We start from the raw sequence: 22,347 nt of genomic DNA, 5'->3' as shown, positions 1-22,347 counted from the left end.
GATTTTACTTTGAAAGGGCAGCTGAAAGATCACCGAGAGTGAACAAACAGGTAAGTTGTCCTTTACAGATGGATTGTTCTTCTGGCTGTCCTTTGTCTTTTGGAGCGAGGAGAGATGATCAGCTTCATTCGGCATGTTTGGTGGTTACATTGCAGCATGTTACAGAATTCAGTAATGTGTTTGACTCCCAGAAAATCTATCTGTTTCAAAAGGGATGTAATACAGGACAAGTTCTCTAATTTCTCTTAACTCTTTACATTTGAAAACTTGAACACTTTCCAGTTTGTACACTTTGTTTCTCTTCTAAAAATAAGAAAAGCTCAAAGCCAAACGACTCTTGGCTCAGGAGCTCCCTCTAGTGGAGTCCTACAAGGTTTCCACCATTTACATATCTATTGTTTATTACTCAAACCATATCTTTATTTTAATTACTAATAATTTATTCATTTACTTCAACTTTATGTGTAAACATGTCACATCATTCAGTTCTCAGAGGAAGCACTCAGACATACAGTTATTCTTTATTAAAGGTGTTCAATGTTTTTTACTTTACATTACACAACAGGATTGCACATTGAAATGCAGCTGTAGCCCCCTCCATGCTACACACGCACAGAAAATGTCTGAACAGATACTCAAATATTTAAATTTGAGGTAAATTCAGCACACCTCATCTCAGCGTCTCTCACTGAAAATGTCACTTGTAGACTGGTCTTTCCTGCCCTCTAGTGGAATTTCTGAGGAAGAGATGTTTTAACAGGCAAACCAAAAACCTCAATCAAGACTTTGATTGCATTAATCCAACTTCTTTGGATCAGCGTTCATTGTCATTGCTGCTCACAACACAGCCCCATACATAAACAGAAAGAAGCTTTGGAAAAGCTGCTGTTGAATTGTATTTTCTCAAATATGTATATTTTCTCACAGCTATGCAAGTAATTGCTCACGTCTTTTCAGGTCATACTTGCAGTGTAAAATCTCAGCTGTCAGAAGTGGGATTCGAACCCACGCCTCCAGGGGAGACTGCGACCTGAACGCAGCGCCTTAGACCGCTCGGCCATCCTGACTGCTAATATCTATTTACATGGACATTTTACGGATGTCATCACACAGTACATTAGCTTTTAGCCTTCTGGCCTTCTTGCTGTGAAAAATTGAACTAGAACCTTTATTTTATGTTATATCAGTTTCAACGCGATGTTGTGCACAGCTTGCATTTACACCGACTTCAGATCTGAACACAGTGCAAGTCAGACAACCTCCAGATGTGGTCATGCAGGTCCGATCACAATGAATTCACAACTTGCTCTAACATGGATTTTTAAAATCAGGTCCCACCGAGATTGTGTGTGTGAAGGTGTTCCATGACTGTGTTTGGCATCTGTGCGGTGGTTCCATGGTGTAATGGTGAGCACTCTGGACTTTGAATCCAGTGATCCGAGTTCAAGTCTCGGTGGAACCTATTTTGAAAGGAATTTTGCTTACCCCACTTGTCTGTCTTGAGTAGAACTTGTATTTCATCTTGGTGTCTTCACCATGCCTCAAGCACAGACTTGACAGTTCTTTCAGAAGCCCACTGTTTCTGCCTCTTGGTCGTGGGGTTCTCCTCCACTCCAGTAGGCAGCATTCGATTACTACATCCGTAACAAGTTTATCTATCTCAGACAAACTGAAGCAAATACTTTATTCATTTAGTATTTTCTATGAATAAATCAATAAATACGATCGATAGTCTTCTTCTATGGACTCACCAAACTCCTCCCACGCCCAAATTTTTGCCCCAGCAACCCCCACAGCCGCACACCGCTTGGCTCCAGTTTCAAATGCAGTTGCCTTTGCAAACTCAGTTCAGTCAAATGACTGAAAAGTCACATCTGACACCAATCAGATTAGAACTGAAGAAGCCTTTTGGATGAGAGGCAAAACATTTTCTCAAACCACAAACAAATCCAGTTGCCTTTGGAACCACTTAGAAGCACCACGACCTGGCTGAGAAACTTCACAGACAACTCCTTAAGATGAGAACACAATGCAAGTCAGACAATCTCCAGATGTGGTCAGGCAGGTCCGATCACATTGTATTTACACACGCAATTTTAAAATCAGGTTCCACCGAGATTTGAACTCGGATCGCTGGATTCAGAGTCCAGAGTGCTAACCATTACACCATGGAACCCCTGCATGCTGGCTTTAAACTGTTGACGTGCTCCTATTCACTGTGAATGGGAGCTGGTGTTGCAGCAGTGACACTGCAGAAGAAAGTTGAGAAAGGCTCAACTTAATGCAAAGTTCCTTTGAAGCAATACAAGTGACAGGGCAGCCAGATGTTTACGAGACTATTCTTCAAGTGGAGTGGGTATTTCGTCCAGCAGAGATATCCACTATGTTAGAGCAACTGTCCAGTCAGAACAGGGTATGCCAACTGTGAGCTCAGCACAACATATGCACAGAACTACAGGATGAATAGATGCCACAGACGACTTTCCAATTTAATTGAGGATGTCAGAAAGCACCTGCATGAGAACTGCATTTTCTTACTGTCCACGAACATACCTCATGTCATAGGCAGCAGTTGCCAGAAAGTCAAAAGACTGAAAAGTCAGATTAGAAGTGAAGAAGCCTTTTGGATGACAGGTGAAATGCCTTCTAGAACCACAAGCAAGTCAGGAATCATGACCTGAATGAACGAGAAACTTTGCAGATGCCTCCTTAAGATGTGAACACAATGCAAGTCAGACAACCTCCAGATGTGGTCAGGCAGGTCCGATCACATTGTATTTACACACGCAATTTTAAAATCAGGTTCCACCGAGATTTGAACTCGGATCGCTGGATTCAGAGTCCAGAGTGCTAACCATTACACCATGGAACCCCTGCACACAAGTTTCAGACTGTTGAGGAAGACTCACGTACGTGACACCACCATGCATGTGTGTTCATGAACAGAACCTGGGATGGCAATGGGCTGCTATTCACCGTGAATGGAAGCTGGTGTTGCAGCAGTGACACTACAGAAGAAAGCTGAGAAAGGCTCAACTCAACAACAAGAGTTCGAGTGCTTTATGCTTGTATTTCACCACTCACCTGTCTTGAATGAAGTTGTAGATTCTGTGTTCAGTCTTGGTGTCTTCACCAGGCTCCAAGCACAGACTGAGTTGTTTCTCATGCATCCCTGCAGAGTGACACCTAAGGAAGACTCTCGTACATGACATCATCATGTATGTGAGGCCAGAAGTGGCACCAGCTGTCAGAAGTGGGACTCCAACCCAACGCAGCGCCTCAGACCACTCTGCCATCCTGATTGCAAAGAGCTTTCATATTGTGGACATTTTGACAGATATCAGGATACAGTATAGACAAAATGTCATTATATTGTATATAATAATACAGTGTGCAAAAATATATCATCACTCACCTTTGGCCACAAGGCAACTTCATCACTGAACTCAGATCACTGGTTTCAGTAAGAGAGCATACCATTACACCATGGAACCGGTGCATACCTGTTTCAGACTCTTGTGGAAGAGTCTCATACGTCACAGGTAAGTTAATGCAGAGAACATGACAGACAAAACACAAACATGTGAAAAAGCAACCTTTACTGGCTAACTCACTTAGCTCAATTAGCTGATCGTTCGCAGACAAGAAATGCAGGAAACGGCAACTCAAGCCAGCACAACACATGCACAGAGCTACAGGTTGGCTAGATGCCACAGATGACCTTTGACTTAAACTGAGGATGTCAGAAAGCAGCTGTCGCTGCATGAGAACTGCGCTTTGTTCTTGTCCTCAAATATGCAAAGTACTGCAGCTTCTGAGCGACATGTCTTAGGCAGCAGTTGCAATGAAAAATTCCAGCTGTCAGAAGTGGGATTCGAACCCACGCCTCCAGGGGAGACTGCGACCTGAACGCAGCGCCTTAGACCGCTCGGCCATCCTGACTGCTGGAAGCTGTCATATCATGAACATTTCGGCGGATATCAGGATACAGTACAGACAACCGGACGACCCAGTGACAAAACACAATTACTTGTGAAACTGGTCCGGACAATAAAGGCTCCGATGTTGCTTTGTGTTTACACGTAATATTTTCAATGATGTTTTGAGATCGTATCTCTGGCCTTCAAGATAAATCCAATGTGTGAGTAACGCCAAGCGGTGGCAAAAAGGTCCCAGACTGTCTTAAAAAATCTCAAAGTTTTGTGAGTTGTTCAATTAGGGGAAACTTTACAAACTTTGTCAAACTCCTCCTAGGACAAATTCTAAATCGTTTCCCCCTTCTTGTAAATTCGGCAAGTGTGTTACATTACGTTACTTCTGTCTTTGTGTAAAAACACTGTCAGGTTGTGCTGGCAGTACCGGCGTGAAGGCTCCTCTCTGACGAGCAGATCAGCTGCACAGGTGAGTCAGTGACGTGCGGTTAGATTCGTGGCCGGTGACTCTTTCAGTCAGATTACAAATATATGATGCCAGTAGGGTAGTTAAAAATTCACCGTTCAATTGGCAGCTTGCACATTGACTCCTGTTGATGTCTCATATCTCATATCAGCTTTTTTTTTTTTTTTTTTTTTTTTTTTTTAGCACACTGTAGACTGCAGTGTACACATGGTCTTACCTTTGTAAATGAAGTCCATTCGCGGATCCTGCCGGACAAAAATCTCTGTTACTTTGTTGTTACTTTGCACTGAGGCCTCTCCGTACATTCCTCAAATCACAACATCCCGTTTATATCCAGACATTGTCACAAAAAGGCAAAGAAATCAGTAAAGTCCGTTTCTCGTAGCACAGCCACAAAGCCAGTGCTTTCAGGTGCACCACTCGTTTGAAAACAGTCAATCTTCGGTCCTGTCCTTTGAAGCAAACCTTTTAGCTCCGGCATTGGTCTTCCATTATCTGTCACTTCCTGCTTCGAATGAAAGTCCAGTTGTAAGACATTTTTCAGCTTCATATTGAATCTTTCATTTTTGGTCAGTCAGAGCAAAAAATAAAAATTAAACCTACCTGTAGTGCACTTGACTTTATGATTGTGTCTGCGAAGAACACTAACAACAAGCAGGAACCTTTGGGCTCACGCACGCCCCCTTCAGTGTGGAAGAAGTACTGCCTGCCTCACCTCGTGCTTTTTCAGTGCGGTTTTATGTCCGATCAGCATCTAAATATGTTACACGCGTACATGAAATACGTTACCTACACTATGGAAAATCAAGGTGTATAATAGCAGTTTCTGCAAACATTAAATTGGTGTCCCACATAGAGACAGCAACAGGCACGCGCCAAATGCATGCGCTCAATCTAGCACAAATTCAACGATTTTGACCATGAAAATGAGCGAAATTAATGGAGTCATACAGAAATAAAATTTATAGAACAGATCAGTGGACAAATATTAATATTTCTGCCATTTGTTTTTTTTACTTTTCATGTTGACAGGTGAGGCCTCCCTGAGGTGAGTGCAATGTGTCACACACAAACTTATTTCCTACTGTATAGCATTCACTTCCCAGCCAACCTCATTGCTTTGGCTTTTCATGCATTTCTGGATGAAATATAATCTCCAATTTGGGGTGTGTCTCTTTTAGCCTTCTGGCTCGCTGTAAAAAATTGAACAACAACCTCTACTATATGTTGACTGAAATGAAATATTGTATCAGCGTGATGTTGTGCACAGACTGCCTGGAACCTGGAACACTTGGAATGTTACCAGACAAGTAACCCTGAAGACAGGGGGTACGTGAAAAGGATGTGGGATAACTGGATGCTTTGAAACCCAAAATCCAGCCTAACAGTGAAACAACTGCGAGCTCAGTGTTCCAATATCTGCAAACGTGCAGTTGCTATCACATTGAGAGACTGATGAGGTACAAAAGCAATGCTACGGCAAAGGGGAGCCAGGACGGCAGGTCCAATCATCCTCCCAGCAACCAACACCCTTAACACAAGGGCAACTGACCTGAGATTCAAGATCTCAGGTTACAATTACACCTTACTCTACCCTGCATTTTTAAAATTAGGTCCCACCGAGACTTGAACTCGGATCGCTGGATTCAGAGTCCAGAGTGCTAACCATTACACCATGGAACCACCACAAATGAGCCAATAATGGTTGTAGACCACTTGGCACCAACCTGTGTCATGCACATGGCATAATGTGCCAAAACGAGAAGCCTACGGGTAGACACTCTAGAGACTCACAGGCCGTGCACACATACGGACTAAAAAGTGGTGGTACACTGCTATTCACTGTGAAAGGGAACTGGTGTTGCAGCAGTGCCACTACAGGACCGCAATGTCTTCACAGCATCATTGCAAACTAAAGTAGGAACAACAGGAAAGTAGGAACAACAGGAAATGTACTTAAGAGCCTGTTCAGTTAATGTAAACTGTGAGAAACATATGCACAGAGATACATGTTGACAAGATGCCACAGACAACCTTCCAGTTTAATTGAGGGTGTCAGAAAGCAGCAATAGCTACCTGAGGACTTTCTCAGTGTCATGTTGTCGTTTCAGTGTGTCAAATGAAAAACACCAACTGTCAGAAGTGGGATTCGAACCCACGCCTCCAGGGGAGACTGCGAGCTGAACGCAGCGCCTTAGACCGCTCGGCCATCCTGACTGCTACAAGCTGTCCCATCATGGACATTTCGACAGATATCGGGATACAGTACCGAAAAAATGTCATTGCACATTATAATACACTATACAATAATATATCATGGCTCAACTTTTGCTACAAAACAATATCCTCAGATAAGGAGTGATGTGTGTGAAGGTGTTCCATGACTGTGTGTTTGACATCTGCGTGTTGGTTCCATGGTGTAATGGTGAGCACTCTGGACTTTGAATCCAGTGATCCGAGTTCAAGTCTCGGTGGAACCTAATGTCTGTCCCCACAGCTTATTATCACCTTGTTGTGACTGTCATTTCATAAGCCCAATGTACTGTGTGTCTGCCTGTTGGTTTTGGGGTTCTTTGACACTAAACTCATGTACATCACCAGTGATTCTAGAGATGCTTTAATATAAGATGAACAGCCACAAGTAGCAATACCCCCCATGGAGAAAGAGGCTCGAGGCCAAGATCAAGGCAACACAGAAAGAAGTTTGCCAAATTTTAGAGCTCCAGAAAGGAGGAACTCCCTGGAAGTACAAGCAACTGTCCTTACCAGAGGCACTTGAGACTGCCACGCAAAGACTCACAGCTCTGGCCACCCACCTGAACACAAGAGAAGCAGAAGCCAGGAGAATAAATAGAATGTTCTCCACCGAACAATTGGTGTGCTCTCATGGGCAGACTAAGACCACGAGAGTTGATTCACCCAGAGTGGATCAGTGGCTAGTGGATCTAAGAGCAGACCACAGCAATCTTCCAGAACAAGAACTGGTAACCATCACAATGCCAGACATTCAAGACAGAGTGTCACGTATGAAGAGCTGGACCTCACAGGACCGGGCATGATCCACACCTACTGGCTGAAGAAGCTATCATGAGGGCCCCATGCAACTGATATATATAATCCATTATTATTTAGAAATAAAAAAATATGATGATGTTATTTTGTATATTCCGCATCTATGTGTTATACTGTGTATAAAGAAACTTGAAACAGCCTCAGATTAACACAAAAACTTTTATTGTGCATAATTACAAACCTCAGCACTGCCAGAAGTCAGATCATTCCGTTGTTATTGTGGATGTGTCTTCCTCCTCCTGAAAATGCACAAAAATCACTGTAACAGTCTCTTAGCTCATAATTATCCCCCTTGAACGGTCAGCCTACATAGTATTAATCAAAATTTTTGTTCAGATGGGCATAACAGTACCTGAAGATTTCTCATTGGAAAGTTTCATTGGTTACATTGACGCTTCTTTTGAACGGGCACTTTGCACTGCCAGACATTAACCACTAGATGGCAGTAATACAGTTACATTATTACCATACCTTAAGTTTGGCTTTATTTTGCTCTCATCATTTTTTCATAATTCCCAACATAAGAATTGCTTTATGTTGATTCAGCTGAGTCCCGTTTTATGTCTTTTTTTTTTTTTTTTTTTTAAGTTGACAAGCTCCTAGACAGAATTTCATCAGTATGCACGTTACAATATTGTAAGACAACACAGGCTGCATTAAGCCACTATTTAAACAAACTATAGTGTGAAATGTCAACAAATACTTTAAAGCTGCATTAGTCTGTATTTTTATATCAACAATTACTGACATGAGTCGTCTGAAAGGGGTCACATGACCCAGCTCTGCAGCTTTGTGCATCTTTTCAGCCTCTGTCTATAATGCAATATGATATGTGCTGTTATTTCTGTTATTAATGATGGTCAACTTTGAAGCTACAGCAGAGGGGTGGGGGTGCAGCAGAGAGAGAGAGAGAGAGAGAGAGAGAGAGAGAGAGAGCTCTGCTGTCACTGGCCGGTGCGGTGTGTGCAGCAGCAGCAGCAGCAGCTCGGCTCAGGCAGCAGACGGCGGCCCCATCTACCGTTTCCCCCCGTTCGCTTCCATTCTCCCTCTTCTCCTCTTTTGCTCACTTGATTCCCTTCTGTCGCCGGCTCGGTGAAATGTCCGCCAGACCAGGATTTTACAGGCAGGAGTTGAACAAGACTGTGTGGGAGGTACCGGAGCGGTACCAGAACCTGACGCCGGTGGGCTCCGGAGCCTATGGCTCCGTATGGTGAGTATTTGTGTGTGTGTGTGTGTGTGTGTGTGTGTGTGTGTGTGTGTGTGTGTGTGTGTGCGTGGACGCAGGGCGGATGGAGGGGCGAGGCTGCCACATTTACCGTATATTGGTCATGATGCATCAGCATATCGATGCGTTCATGTCGGCTATGTCAGGAGGAAGGAGCTTGTGGGAACTAATTGTTTGGGGTTTTTATCTTTGTCGTTGTTGTTATTACCGGCGTATCATTATCGTCCCCTTGCCAGTGCTTCCTCGGCATCAGTGTTTTAGGGAAAAACAAACATCAGATGAAAGTAATTTTTCTCGGTTTCAGTGGGCAGAGTTGAAGATGTGTGTTGTTGTCAGCCATATGGAAAGACAAAGCAGGCTCACTGTCTGCTGTCCCTATGAGTGGAAGGGAATGAAAGAATGAGACAGCATCAGCACAGGAATTTCCCAAATGCCCCCCCCTCAACAGTCTCTATACTCTAACAGGAGGAGCTACTCTGCAGAGACTGCTGTTGTGGATCTCTAATAATGTATGGCACATCTGGATCCTGCTGCTCTCCATGAATAACACAGTGCAGGTCTGACACCTTGAAGCCCACAGCAGGTGCATGCACCATTTAGCATATCCCAAGCATACACCTGCACAGCCACCCTCCTCTCTGTTTGCCCCTCTGTCTGGATGCAGACATTTACAGTCTTGCAACATGCAATTGCTCAGCTGGTGGGATCCCGTTGCCATGGTGATGTGTCATGGTGATAACCACCTCCGACAGTCAATATTAATTAAGCTGTAATAGCAGGATGATGGTTGCCTAAGAAAACGTGGATGGAATAGTTTTTTGCAATGGGGTCATCACATTTTCAGGGCACCAGTAAGATGTTAAACCCTTTCTGCGCAGCCTTGCATGTTGGCAGCTCTGCGCTGGCAGCAAGAAGTAAATGCTAAGCCTGAAGTTGTCTGAAAATCTCCCGCAGGGAATTGATTAATCCTGGCAGGTGGGCCAAACACTAAACTATGGAGAGACACTCGTAAACTATTCAAAAGAAGCTTTGTAGATGTGACAGGAATGATCTGAAACATCACCTTTGTGAAAAGGGGTTGAAAGCTAATCCAATCAGCTGCAGGGCTTATGCTGTCTCTGCCCACTGACTCAAGCATATGCCCATTTCCACACTACAATGAGAAAAATATGAAATCACTCCATGTTCCCAAATCTTGTCTGTCTGAGTCCAAAGCCTGTGACGAAAAGGATGAGAGAGGCCTAAGATTTAATGTTGGTAAGTCCAAATTTCTCCAGATGGAGCGTTCACTCTGAGCTGTTCAGGCAAGACTTGTGCACTGGATTGTGTCAGATCACAAACTAACATTCTCATATATTGACTTGTTTCACCACACCCATCGCCGCCATCGCCTGCATCCTCAGACAGGCGCTTTCATCTCAACAGCTGACTTCCTGTCAAGTGAGACGTTAATTAAGACACTGTATGAATGCGCACGAGATGGCATCTGCTTCTCTGTTGGAGCTCCCCTTTATGATTCAGGCTCCCACAGGAATATTTTGTGCATAAACATCTCGGCAATATGGCAGCTTTAAAGCTCTGCTCAGAGTAGCACAAGAACCAAAATATAGCTCCATCATGACTCTGCTTTCAGCTAGTTCACTTGCCCTCAGGATGTATTTTTGGAGCATGATACTGCCGTTACCCATGCTGCATGTGCAATGTTGTCAAAGCATCTATTCAGTGGTACGTGAAGCTTTGCTGAGAGAAAAAATGCTGCATTAAGCAATATTTGTTCCTCTAAATGCTCAGTTCAAGTTGTGTAAACATGCAAACGTCGGTACAAAAGTCAGAGTTCATGTCTGCCTGATATCTTTCTCAAGAACCGCACCTTTAATTGATCCACTCCACAGTCCTTCCATGCAGGTGTGAGTACCCCTGGTTGCTCTAAATCCTTCGCATCAGAAAGCTGTTTAGTGACGTGTTTATGTATGTGCTGTGTTTGGAAAGAAGAGGGGATTCGCAGGTGTTTCTCCTCCTCCTGTTTTAATCACTACGCATTCTGAGCTGCTGTGTTTCTGAAGGCACCGTATCGACCGTACAGAAGCATGAGTGATGGCACTGGTGAAATGTCTGGACTTTGCTCAAACTCTCTCGCACACAAAGGACATTCCTTCACACGCCGCCCAGCATTGCCCTGCATTGTTAATGTTGATATCCAACCATTGTCAGCGACTTTCTCATGGCAAAACTTGACTAGCAATCAGCTGGGGGATGGGGGAGTACGACATATGTATGTGCGTGGCGTAATGGGGGGTTAGGATAGTCCCACAGCTCTCGAGAGGCACAGTAAAACAGCTCTCATCATTTATCTTAAATAGCAGCTTGTTCTGTCTGTGAACCCTCTCGAGGCTGCAGATCTGAGGTCAAGGATCCGACAAGATCATATAATCCATTAAAGCTAGAGCTGAAGAACTTATACCCCATCAGCAATGGGAGAGGGGGAACCGAATGACACAGAAACAAAGCTTAGAAAGAGAACAGTACAGTAGGTGCAAGGGAGTATATTAGCTTGTAAGGAATGACTAGAGAGGTTTTAGAGCTGCAGAGCTGCAGAGCACAAACACAAGAGAGTGAGGCATCAGGAATACAAAGCTGATTTAATAATTTAACATGCAGTGCTTCTGGAATTTTGAAGTCATGAGACAAAAAGTTTGGAGGACTGAACACTGTCACATCCCTCGCCTGATCCAGACTCATTGTCTTCTCATCTTTCTGATCCCATTGAATATTCTTTTTCCTGCTTCTGTTTCTTGAGACGGAAATCGTCCCACTTCTGGACCAGTCGCGACTGAGCATCAAGAGAGAAAATGCACTAAGCCGATCAAGGCTGCTTTCATCTCATGTCAGCGTATGGAACATCTGTTCAGCAAACCAGAACTTTTGGCATGAAGCCTCTCATTCGGATAACTATGAATAAAACATGGCATCATTTTCACCTTGTCAGAGTTGTTATGTCTGCGCCTGTCGGATTGTTGATTGGGGTCATGATGAACTGAGCGGAAAACGAGACTGGGGTTCTGATTTGTTGCAGGTCTTGTTTGAGCCGATGGTTATCGTGTGACTGCAGTGCAGTTTAAAAGACACAGGTGCATATGGGATAAAATGACAATATATGTGCAAGTGTGGGTATGTGTGTATATCTGGAGTGTTTCAAGAAACAGATGAGAAATTTATACCACTCTCATGTTCATTCACTGTGAAATTACAGCCACCAGCCCGTCAGCACAGCTCAGCATAATGATGGGTCTGAAGGCTCTGGAAAGAAATAGTCCACCACAGAACTTTGTAAACCACAAATTGTCATTTTTGCACATCTTTTTTATACGAATTAAGCAAATGAGATATAATTAGTGAGCTTTCCAGGTGCTGACTTTTGCTAACTTTGGATGGGGCTTAGATTGTTTCCGGTCTTGATGCTAAGCTAAGCTAAACTGCTGAATGTTCACAAAATGTTGAATTATTCCTTTAATTGGAATTAAGGAAGCAAGCAATGAACAAACTGTGAACAGTCATCTATAATACCTTTCCCCCATTTCATCGTATAGGTTTTCCTCTTTATTTAATCCAATGTAATCAACTGATAAGATCAGAAAATGCACATAAAAGCAGTTTTCCTTGTGGGTTAACAGCGTCCTCGACTCTTCTCACATTGGATATTCGCCCTCTTCCTTTTTGAAACCGGAGGCACATTAAGAGCTGGGATATTAAAAAAAACCTACTGAGACAAAAGAGGAGAGAAATCGATGCCTTGGCTGGGCCGTGTGCTGACAGCAGAGCGGTCAGACCCATGTATGGAAGATGGCAGGAAGGAAGGTATGTGTGAGGCCTGGTTCATGTCAGAGAGGGAGGAGACTGGCTGCTGTCCTGGCTGAAGCCTGGCGGGAACATCCGGACTGGCAGCAGGTGATCACAAGACGGAAAGCCACATGGATGCACTCAATCGTGCAAGAGTGAGGTTTACTCATGCACGTAAGCATTACAGGTCACCATGAAATGATCCGCTTATATTTACAGTGAGCTTCACACTGTGGGTAAAACAGGAGAAGGCATCATTTTGGTGGGCACTTCCACTCTGTGTCAAGGTGGCGATGCAGCATACTGTATCTGCTGTGAGCTGAATTTTTGCAGGTTTACAGGAAAAAGAAAAGACATTGAAGATTACACAGGCCCCTTCCCCTCTTTTGAAGATGCTGGAAATGAAAGTAATATTTCAACATATGCTTTCTCGCTCTCTTGCTGTGAGTTGATGCGTGAGATAAGCAGCTGATACCGCTCTCATATCTAAGTGCTAAATATAAATAGATAACATCAAGAGACGGTTAGTGTAGGTTAGAATATAGACATGTAGGTAAGAAAAAAAACCTACCAGCACCCCTAAAAATCTCTGATTAAGACCTCATGTCTTATTTGTTTAATCAGCACAAAAACCAACATGACCACTCTCTCAAGTGTTGTCTCTTACTCATCTCTAAATGTCCACTTTTTCCAGCGTTTCACTTCTTGCTTCTTGCTCTGTTTCTGCAGTGTTGTGCAGCGTTTCTCAATTCTCACTCATGTTTCCTTCCTGTTTGTCTGTTCCGCTCTCTGATGGCTGTATTGTTATTATTACCGCGAGTGTTGAAACGCTGGCAGGACTGAAAAGACATCGGCACCACAAAGGCAGCGGCATAGGCAGCGGCAGGGCTCAGCGTTCAGTATGCGGAATGACATTTACATTTCAAAAGGGGCCGATGAAATAAACCTCGGCGCTTTTACACTATCTGACATCCTCGCTCATGTTGTTCCACCATATCCTCTTTCACCCTCTTCTTCTCTGTCTGCGTTAGTCTTTGTCAGTCTGTCTCTCTTTCTCCACAATCATTTATCACTAATATATGGACATATCAGTGTCATTATCTGATATGCTATGTGACATTTTTGGGAATTATAGGGTATAAAGTGTGATCACGGGGGAAACAACTACCTTGACTTTGTCCAAAAGTGACAAAATCTGCCTACCACCACTTCTCAAGTTCACAAATTACCACGCTATATCTTGTTTATTTAGTTTCTTTAAAAAAAAGGGGGTAAAAATGACAATTTGCCCTGTTTTTTTCGCTGGGAGACAATGTGCTGGATTTACTGCATGTAGTTTAGCATTATGACAGGAAACAGGGGGATTAGGTTGCCGAGTTCTGTCCCAAATGAACAAAATCAGAGGACGTATTTGTGCAAGGCCAAGAAACTGTCCTACACATAATCTAGATATAAAATGTGGGTAAGGAAGCATTAAGAGTGCTGGGTGATGGATTTTGTTACCTTTGGACAGGGCCAGGGTAGCTGTTATCATGTTTGCTGTGCTAATGCTAAGCTAACATTCCCTTGGCTGGAGATTTATATTTAAATCTTGGCAAGAAAGCGAATAAATGCATTTCCCAGAATGTCAGATGACTTCAATATTATTCTTACACTGTTTTCTTTGTTTGTTTTTGTGGAATTCACACATTAAGGGCCACTTATAATAAAAGCAATATTTTTTTTTAAGCCCCCTTTGCTAAGTCATGTGAACTTACTCATACTTAACGACACTGGCTACCATAAACAATAAATCAGGTATGCTGAAGTGCATTCAGACATGTTTTTAACACCATCCCTCTGTTTTGTCTCTCCAGTTCGGCGTATGATGTTGTCTTGCGGCAGAAGGTCGCGGTGAAGAAGCTGTCCAGGCCTTTTCAGTCTCTGATCCACAGCCGCCGCTCGTACCGGGAACTCAGGCTGCTCAAGCACATGAAACATGAGAATGTTAGTGCTGCTTCTGAAAACACCCAGAGACAGACAGACGCAGCTCTCTGCATGTCTCCGCTCTGTTATTGATCAGCTCTGCTTGTCTCTGTCTCTGCAGGTAATAGGGCTGCTGGATGTCTTCACACCTGCTGCAGCATTAGAGGACTTCAATGAACTGTAAATATGTCATCCCTTGGTGTTTCCTACAAGCTATACAACTGTCTACCTTTCACCAAAAATGGAGGGATTCTGTTATTAGAGGACAGGGTGGTGCTGGTGGAGACGATCCGAGGTGTAGAAATGTGTGATGGTTGCCATGGCAGCATCACTATGTTCTCCTCTTCACTGAAACTCCCCCAACCCCCTGTTCACTCACAAACTTTGTTCTTTTGCAGCTACCTGGTGACTAACCTGATGGGTGCAGACCTCAATAACATCGTTAAATTTCAGAGGTTGTCCGACGAGCATGTGCAGTTCTTGATTTACCAGCTTCTCCGCGGCCTCAAGGTAATCACCTGCATAATGATACACTCGCTGTGTGCCGTACTGAGTGCAGCGTAGTACATGATGTACATATTATCATGCAGATGGTGCACCAGTGGTTCCCAATCACGTTTTTACCCCCAGTACACTTTCGGTGTGTAGGTTGCTTTTTAAAATTAAAGCAGCAGATTCATGTCAGAATTTGGAAACCACAGTCCATGTTGCAAAAACACCCCATGGTCGTGAATTCTGTCCAAAGCTAGCATGCTAAAGCTGCATCAGTCCAGCAGCCTGCTGGGCCGGCTGTTCGGCCTTCCCGGTTACCATGGGGCAGACAAAAGCAGCCTCCCTTTAGGCAGGGGCTGATATTGTGAACTGCACTGCTGACCCCTGTCTCCCTTTTTGTCCTCTCTCCTCTTTCCTCCCCCATCCTCCTGCCCCACCCCACCCGCCTGTCGAACAGTACATCCATTCAGCGGGATTGATCCACAGAGTGAGTGCCTTCTCTTTGCCCTCCTTGTCATTTTGACCATCAACTTTGAGAAAACGTAAACACGCTTGCCTGATTTGAGATAAAAAATAAACCTCTTTTAACCTTTTAATATACAGCTTTCCCCTTAAATATCCCTTAAAATAGTTTTAAGGTTGGAAAAATCATCTCATTCCACACAGTCTTGACAGGATCATTGAAAATATGTGATGTTAACACAGAGTTAAATACTCAAAGCCAACACAGCATGTTCTATTGGGTATTGCTGCACCATTCATTAAAATGGAAAATTCCAGATGTCTTATTATGTAAGATTAGATCAACTTTTACTCACATTTATACACAGCTCAGCCAAACATTTTGTAATTTTTGGCCCAGGTGTCAAAATATTCTATTTAAATGACTCTTTTTGAAGAATGTGCTAAGTACACTGTGCTACTTTATTTTTGTCGCCTTCAAGTATACTTAACAGTACTGAAGTTCTCCTTGAGCACCACGGGAGTACTACTTGAGTATACTTGAAGTGTAAATAGTTGCTAAATTGACTGAAGTACACCAGTGAAAATCATGAACATTCAAAACACACAGTACAGCAGTACAATTGTATTCTGTCAGCAATGTGTTTTTAAATATACTTAAATATCCTTAAAATAAAGTGAAACTAAAGTGCACTTTTAATAACCATGCAAACAGTGTATTACAAAGGACTTGAAAAGAAGTATACCTTTCACAAGTACACTTAATTACTATTAAAAGTATTTGTAATTTAGTACACTTTTTAAAGTACACTCAAGTATAATTTATGATACGCTTACAATAAAGTGCACTGTTCTTGAGTACTTTGAAATACCACTTTAAGTATTGCAGAATTAGTATATTCATTTTTAACACATTTAAGTAGAACTTGATGACATCTAGTTAGTAAAAGTACACTTTAAACATACTTTAAATTAAGCACAAAAAGTCAAAGTGTACTTGTAATGACCTTCCTCTACTTAATTTATATTTCTAATGCACTAAAGTTTACTACTAACCTCCACTAGCTAAAGTTCTGCAGGTTTGATCACTGTTTGTCTGCTCAGCATGCTTATTAAGGGGTTTCTAAGGTTGAATTTTAAATGCAAAAACAAGTTAGCAGAAGAGCATCTCATCCTAATGAACAGTACGAGTACACTGAAGCTTTAAAAGCAGGTTTTTTAATGGTTCTTCGAGATTGTTAAAGTTGGGTGAAATCCAGCTGCCTGGAGAGAAGGAGTGAATATTTAATGTTTGGCTACGAATAGAGAAGTCAAGACATGAATTAGGTAATACAATGGCTATTTTGAAATCACCATTTAACAGCTGTGTTTTTGATCGATGCTCTGAGGAACGCTCACTGTGAGCATGATCTGTATGAATGCAGTGAAAATAGCCAAGGACAACAACTGGGATTTCAAACACAAGCTGGGTGGTTTGTACTGCTTTATATTCATATCCATCCCTCTATCTGCAGATGCATCTTCATTCTGATCATGTTTCTCTCCGTCTTTGTCTGCTTTACTGTCTTTCCCAGGACCTCAAGCCGAGTAATGTGGCAGTAAATGAGGACTGTGAGCTGAGGGTAAGACTGACCTTCAGTTTAAACCTGCACAACCTTCACTCCAACCTTTGAACTCTATCATTTAAAACGCAGTCTTCCTGTCCTACAGATCCTTGACTTTGGATTGGCCAGACAGACGGATGACGAGATGACAGGGTATGTGGCAACACGGTGGTATCGCGCGCCAGAGATCATGCTGAACTGGATGCACTACAATCAGAACGGTAAGATGGCACCAAACTATTACATTAATAAGCTTTTCTCATATGTTTACTGTCAGTTAGGTGATTAAACCTCTGGTGTTTCCGTTCCAGTTGATATTTGGTCAGTGGGATGCATTATGGGAGAGCTGCTGAAGGGAAAAGTCCTTTTTCCTGGCACTGACTGTATCCTTTATCAGCATGGTTAACGTCCACTGCAATTTGCAGCTTTTCTCCCCTCTTAGCACCAGCCTTCCATTACCTCTCTAAAGTGCCCTGTGGACGTGGATTTGCATTATAATCCCAGGCCTTTCTGAAGGGGGGGGGGGGCATCAACAGAGAGAAGTGGGGAATGAAAAGGCCTGATGACAAAAGGCTGAATTATCTAGGTTGTTGGATTCAGTATCTAAGAGCAGAGCTAAAACGAATTTGATTTATTGATCTTTGTGTGCTGTGGGACTCGCTGTCTAGAAAAGAAGCGTTACCTTTCAGCAGCGCTCAGCAAGCAGAGTTTCTATCTTTGGTGATTTCATAAGTGACAAAATGACACGGCAAGTCAAATCCTGCAGCTCGATGACATTTCAGAAATCTTATCAGTCCTGAACTCCTCCTAAGACATTGACCAGCTGAAGAGAATCATGGAGGTGGTTGGGACTCCGACGTCTGATCTGTTGAAGAAGATCTGCTCTGAACATGTGAGAGAGGGAGAAGAGCGATTTTGGTGGGACAAGAATGTGAAGAAGACGTTATGCTAGCACTATTATGCTGCTGCCATTCATACAGGCAACCTGTTCTAATTGATTGATTCATTCTATTGACACGGCAGTTGATTGAATAGTCAGTATGTGTGAGTGTTTGGGGTGATTGATCACTAACTGTTTGACGCCAAATGATCCACATTGTCACATGCCATGAGCTGAACACTGATCTGTGTTTGCAGGCACAGAAGTACATCCAGTCTCTGCCCTTCATGCCCCAGCAGGACCTGGAAAAGATCTTCAGAGGAGCGAATCCACTAGGTGGGTGATGCACCGCAGATTGGATTATCAAATTCTTAAAATCCAATCGCAAGGCTTTGAGTGGCTGCTGAAGCTCAAGTTGCTCTCTCCATGTTGCAAATTAGAAATCCGGTTTCACAGGTTTGGCCCTTTGGGTTTAAACTGGTTTCCATCCTCCAACCACATCCCAGCCCTCCTTCACTCCTCTCTTTGTCTCCGTTAGCTGTCGATCTGTTGAAGCGTATGCTGGTTCTGGACTGTGACGGGAGGATCTCGGCCAGCGAGGCTCTGTCCCACCCCTACTTCTCACAGTACCATGATCCAGATGACGAGCCGGAGGCCCCGCCTTACGATCAAACGCTGGAGAGTAAAGATCGAACTCTAGAAGAATGGAAAGGTAAAGCTTTAAATTAGAAGGAGCATAATATATGATTTATGTGAAACAGCTAACAGTGGATGACACAATACTGGCGTGATTGCAGCTTATTGGTGGCATTTTAAAAAGGCTGCATATTGTCCACTTCTCAGTTTGTTTCAAATGGACGCTCTCACCTCCTTTTCTAAACACTTTCAGAAGGGCGGATTTGGTTTGCAGAGGGGGAAGTTGCACAAATTGATGTTACAGATGCAAAGTGAGCTTCAAGCTGCCGAGCTTTTAACTTTGAGGATTATGCAATGGTGCATTCAAGGCTGCATGTTTCTCGCAGGAATGCTGACTGCGCCACCAAAGTGCTGTTGGTTTTGAAATATTTAGAGATGCCATTTATAACATCATAAATATGATTACGTTTCAGTTCAGAAGGGAGTTTTATGCTTTGTGAAATGCCCCAACGTCGATGTGAGTCATGGTGGATAATCTTGTGCATGGTTTGCATCCTAATGTGAAATTTCTTTGATAGACCAGAGTATACCAAGCTGAACACGCACAGTTATAATAAACCTGACTGAATAAAAGCCTGGTTTTTATATGAAATGCAGTGTTGTGACATCAAGGAAGGGTTTTATATAACTTGCACTGCTAATGTGTTTCCTTTTCACTCATCCCTCTCTCATGCATGTGCACAGAGTTGGTATTCGAAGAGGTGAACAGCGTCAAAGCATCCGGTAGCAAGACTGATAGCCTTCAGGTGGAGCAGTAATCCTCTCTCTGCCTCGCCTCGGCCTTTACCTGAAGAAGGACCACGTACTCAGTGAGTGGGAGAAGGACTGTGGCGAGCCAGCTGAAGAAATCTCTGCATTCCCTCTGCTCGGTGTGACTGTGTTTGATTGCCTGTCATGAGTTTATTTGAGCAGCGGGACAGGACGGTCTCCACGGGATCAGATGCAAGCATTGCGATTACAGGCAACATTTTAGAATCTGATGGAAGGAGCTTTCCGGTCCAGAAAGTTGCTTCCTCTTATGTTTCCACTCAGTCGGGGTGAAATGAGGAACCACCGTGTCTACATCAGGACTCGCAGAGGGAGTGAGTCATACGAAGGAGCAACTTTACGGAGCTGAACCGTGTTTACAGACTGATAGAAAGGTGTCAAAGGAAGAAAAAAAACCACACACACTAGGATTTCCAAAGCAACGACAGAGTGCCGTCTGGTCCCTCATCATGACAAATGCCATAAGCAGTCACTGCTTTCATATATAGAATTCATATTTAAAGACTCGCAGCAATGCCTCGTCATGCCACAGAGCAGCTTTGCCAGCATACTACTGCATGATTTATGTGCATTTTATTATTACAGAATATTACTGGTGCTGTATTATAACCATTACGACTGCTTATTGCATCTGCCATAGTGCTGTAAAACCAGCCCGAGGGTCAGAGAGCAGCATTACCAGGAAAATGTGACCAACTTTCAACCTGTTTTATCTTTATAATTTCCGCACAGTTAAAGAAAATCACACAAAAGCAAACAAAAACGACTGCTCTTCCTCGGCTCTTCCTCATCCTCTCCTGCTTACAGAATAGTAAACACCAACTGTGCTATTAATTAGCAAGGTAATAGATATATGCCAAAGCTGGAACAGAGTGACTGTGTTGCAGGTCTGTGTTTACAGTGTGACCTCGCTTCTCATATACAGTTTCCGCTGATGGCTGTTTTCTTATCATCAGGTTCCCTTAGTTCTCTGCTGTGTCTTTTACAGCCCCGGTTTGTATTTACATGAATTAAGATTACAGGCATTTTGTAAACTGTAAGGCACAGTTACCAGACATGTGCTGGATGATAATATATGAACTCGTAGCTCCATCCAAGCAATCGCTGGTCAAACACTCCACTCCGATGATTCCCATGAAGCAGTCGCATTTGGCTGCTTGTGGCAACCAGGGAGCTCATTAGTTATCTTTCATGTTTCCTCAGCTTCTTTTCAGTTTTCATGACGCTCGAGTGTTATAAAGAAAACAAACCGGATTGGACACATTTATCCGCCACAATAATATAAAAGCATTGAAGATGTCCTTTACCTTGAATGCTGAAGTTTATGGCATATTGCAACATTATTATACCCATAATCATCTTAAATAGCCTTCACAGGTACAATCTTCATAAGCAGCATGAGCTCGGTGCATATGCAGATTACTACACGGAATGGCTGACTCCCTCACTGACATTGCGTCATTCTTCTTGCAGCACACTGGAGTTTTAGTTTGACACTTTTCTTGCTGAAGTAGAAATAATCTTGTTGTGTTAAAGCAGAGTGTCCAAACCACAGGTTTCCCAGCTTCACCGTGAAGGTCAGTGAAAATGTCAAGAGGGAAAAGAAGACAACACTGATATTATGAAGTCTAGTACTCTGATATTAACTAAAGAAATGCCTAGCCTTGTGTGATGGGGTTGTGTTAAATGGGATTTAAATCTATAAATCAAACTTTAAGGGTCAGTTTACTGAATAAGAAGTGAAGTGAAAAGACATTACAGATACCAGGCAGCATTTGGGGTGATAAAAATCTCAAAAATCAGCATTACCAGTGAAGCAGGTCTGTATCTGACGACTGTATGCTATAGTAGCTCTCTATGTTAGCTAGAGGATGTAAAGGTAGCTCTGATTTTAGGGTTAATATCAGTTGTGATATTATGTATAGTGTTACTTCATAGTCATGCAAGTTAAATCTGTGGTTCCCCGGCTTAATCCACTCAAGTTTAACTCAACCAATGAGATTATTTCTACTCAAACACGAATCATTTTTGAGGAACACAAGAAAGGAAACCTCTCATGTATTTTTTTTTTTTTTTTTCCTGCAATGGTACATACTGGAGTGCTACATGTAGCCCTTTGTGCAAGTCGTCCATTAACACTGGATGCAAAATGTTGAATTTACAGTCCAAATGAATCAAACCTGTTTGTCTCAGTCAAAGTGTGTTAGAGCTCAGAATGCTAAAGTGTTACGTGCTTATGTGGATGTTGTATATGTGGTGGATTTGAATAGCAAACTGCAAATCGAATGTATACGTATACTGTATGTATGTATGTTACAAGTTAGAAGTGTCTTTTGAATACATGGTGGCATGTGATTCAGCAGTAGCCATGAGTTTCAAATCACTAACAGAATGTCAGCTCTCAGTTTTCAAATGATTCAGATGATTTTCTCATTCATCAGTGGGTTTCATGACTTGGCAAGTCCTGACTTTGACAGAATAAACATCATCATTTCTGTCTGTCAGTGTGCTTCTTGTCTCATATATTCTCTGCAGCATTAAGCCAGTTTGACATACACCATGAACACACCTGTCTACGTACTCCACCTTTGTGTCGATAGTTTGAGGAACTGGGTTTCATCGAGCCCTGATCTCAACCCCATCCAACGCTACTCGGAGGAATTGAAACGTCAACTGAGAACCAGGCCTTTAAGCTCTACATCTGTGGCTGAACTCATTAATATTGTGGCTGAGTAGGAGCAAATCTCTGCAGCAGGCTCCACAATCTTGTAGAAAGCCTTTCTAAAACATTGGAGGTTGTTGTAGCAGCATATTAATACCCACAGCTTTGGGATGAGATGTGCAACAATTACATAAAGTGTAGGCACATAACCTTTGATTGTTCACACATAGAGAAGGATAGAATATAGTACAGGATAGTTTAGTTAGTAGAATAGTATAGTACAGAA

General features: G+C 42.8%; 1 protein-coding gene and 8 non-coding genes across 9 annotated transcripts; 3 read left to right on the top strand and 6 right to left on the bottom strand.

Moving 5' to 3' along the window:
- Positions 1 to 984: 984 nt before the first annotated feature.
- Positions 985 to 1,067, bottom strand: trnal-cag (transfer RNA leucine (anticodon CAG)). Its single transcript has one exon. It is a non-coding gene; the product is annotated as a tRNA-Leu (tRNA).
- A 323-nt stretch (positions 1,068 to 1,390) lies between these two features.
- trnaq-uug (transfer RNA glutamine (anticodon UUG)) lies at positions 1,391 to 1,462 on the top strand. Its single transcript has one exon. It is a non-coding gene; the product is annotated as a tRNA-Gln (tRNA).
- Positions 1,463 to 2,104: 642 nt separating this feature from the next.
- Positions 2,105 to 2,176, bottom strand: trnaq-cug (transfer RNA glutamine (anticodon CUG)). Its single transcript has one exon. It is a non-coding gene; the product is annotated as a tRNA-Gln (tRNA).
- Positions 2,177 to 2,800: 624 nt separating this feature from the next.
- On the bottom strand, positions 2,801 to 2,872 carry trnaq-cug (transfer RNA glutamine (anticodon CUG)). Its single transcript has one exon. It is a non-coding gene; the product is annotated as a tRNA-Gln (tRNA).
- A 987-nt stretch (positions 2,873 to 3,859) lies between these two features.
- trnal-cag (transfer RNA leucine (anticodon CAG)) lies at positions 3,860 to 3,942 on the bottom strand. The gene has a single exon. It is a non-coding gene; the product is annotated as a tRNA-Leu (tRNA).
- Positions 3,943 to 6,009: 2,067 nt separating this feature from the next.
- trnaq-cug (transfer RNA glutamine (anticodon CUG)) lies at positions 6,010 to 6,081 on the bottom strand. The gene has a single exon. It is a non-coding gene; the product is annotated as a tRNA-Gln (tRNA).
- A 451-nt stretch (positions 6,082 to 6,532) lies between these two features.
- On the bottom strand, positions 6,533 to 6,615 carry trnal-cag (transfer RNA leucine (anticodon CAG)). The gene has a single exon. It is a non-coding gene; the product is annotated as a tRNA-Leu (tRNA).
- Positions 6,616 to 6,806: 191 nt separating this feature from the next.
- trnaq-uug (transfer RNA glutamine (anticodon UUG)) lies at positions 6,807 to 6,878 on the top strand. Its single transcript has one exon. It is a non-coding gene; the product is annotated as a tRNA-Gln (tRNA).
- A 1,544-nt stretch (positions 6,879 to 8,422) lies between these two features.
- Positions 8,423 to 21,903, top strand: mapk11 (mitogen-activated protein kinase 11). Its single transcript, XM_076721820.1, has 12 exons — positions 8,423 to 8,680; positions 14,389 to 14,518; positions 14,619 to 14,677; positions 14,896 to 15,007; positions 15,447 to 15,476; positions 17,026 to 17,073; positions 17,162 to 17,276; positions 17,367 to 17,438; positions 17,868 to 17,947; positions 18,193 to 18,271; positions 18,474 to 18,647; positions 19,316 to 21,903. The coding sequence occupies exons 1-12, from the start codon at positions 8,568 to 8,570 to the stop codon at positions 19,387 to 19,389; spliced, it is 1,086 nt and encodes a 361-aa protein (XP_076577935.1). The 5' UTR covers positions 8,423 to 8,567; the 3' UTR covers positions 19,390 to 21,903.
- The last annotated feature ends 444 nt before the right edge of the window (positions 21,904 to 22,347 follow it).

The sequence above is a fragment of the Chaetodon auriga genome, chromosome 22, assembly GCF_051107435.1.
Source record: "Chaetodon auriga isolate fChaAug3 chromosome 22, fChaAug3.hap1, whole genome shotgun sequence".
In the NCBI taxonomy this organism is placed as follows: Eukaryota; Metazoa; Chordata; class Actinopteri; order Chaetodontiformes; family Chaetodontidae; genus Chaetodon; species Chaetodon auriga.
This window is presented reverse-complemented; position numbering and strand designations above follow the sequence as displayed.

Bases quoted from the DNA above. Each gene is read 5' to 3' on its own strand.
- mapk11 (XM_076721820.1), top strand. From the start codon at position 8,568: ATGTCCGCCAGACCAGGATTTTACAGGCAGGAGTTGAACAAGACTGTG. The intron at 17,948-18,192 runs GTGAGAGAGGGA...CTGTGTTTGCAG, and splicing joins AGAAGATCTGCTCTGAACAT to GCACAGAAGTACATCCAGTC. The intron at 18,648-19,315 runs GTAAAGCTTTAA...GCATGTGCACAG, and splicing joins AACTCTAGAAGAATGGAAAG to AGTTGGTATTCGAAGAGGTG.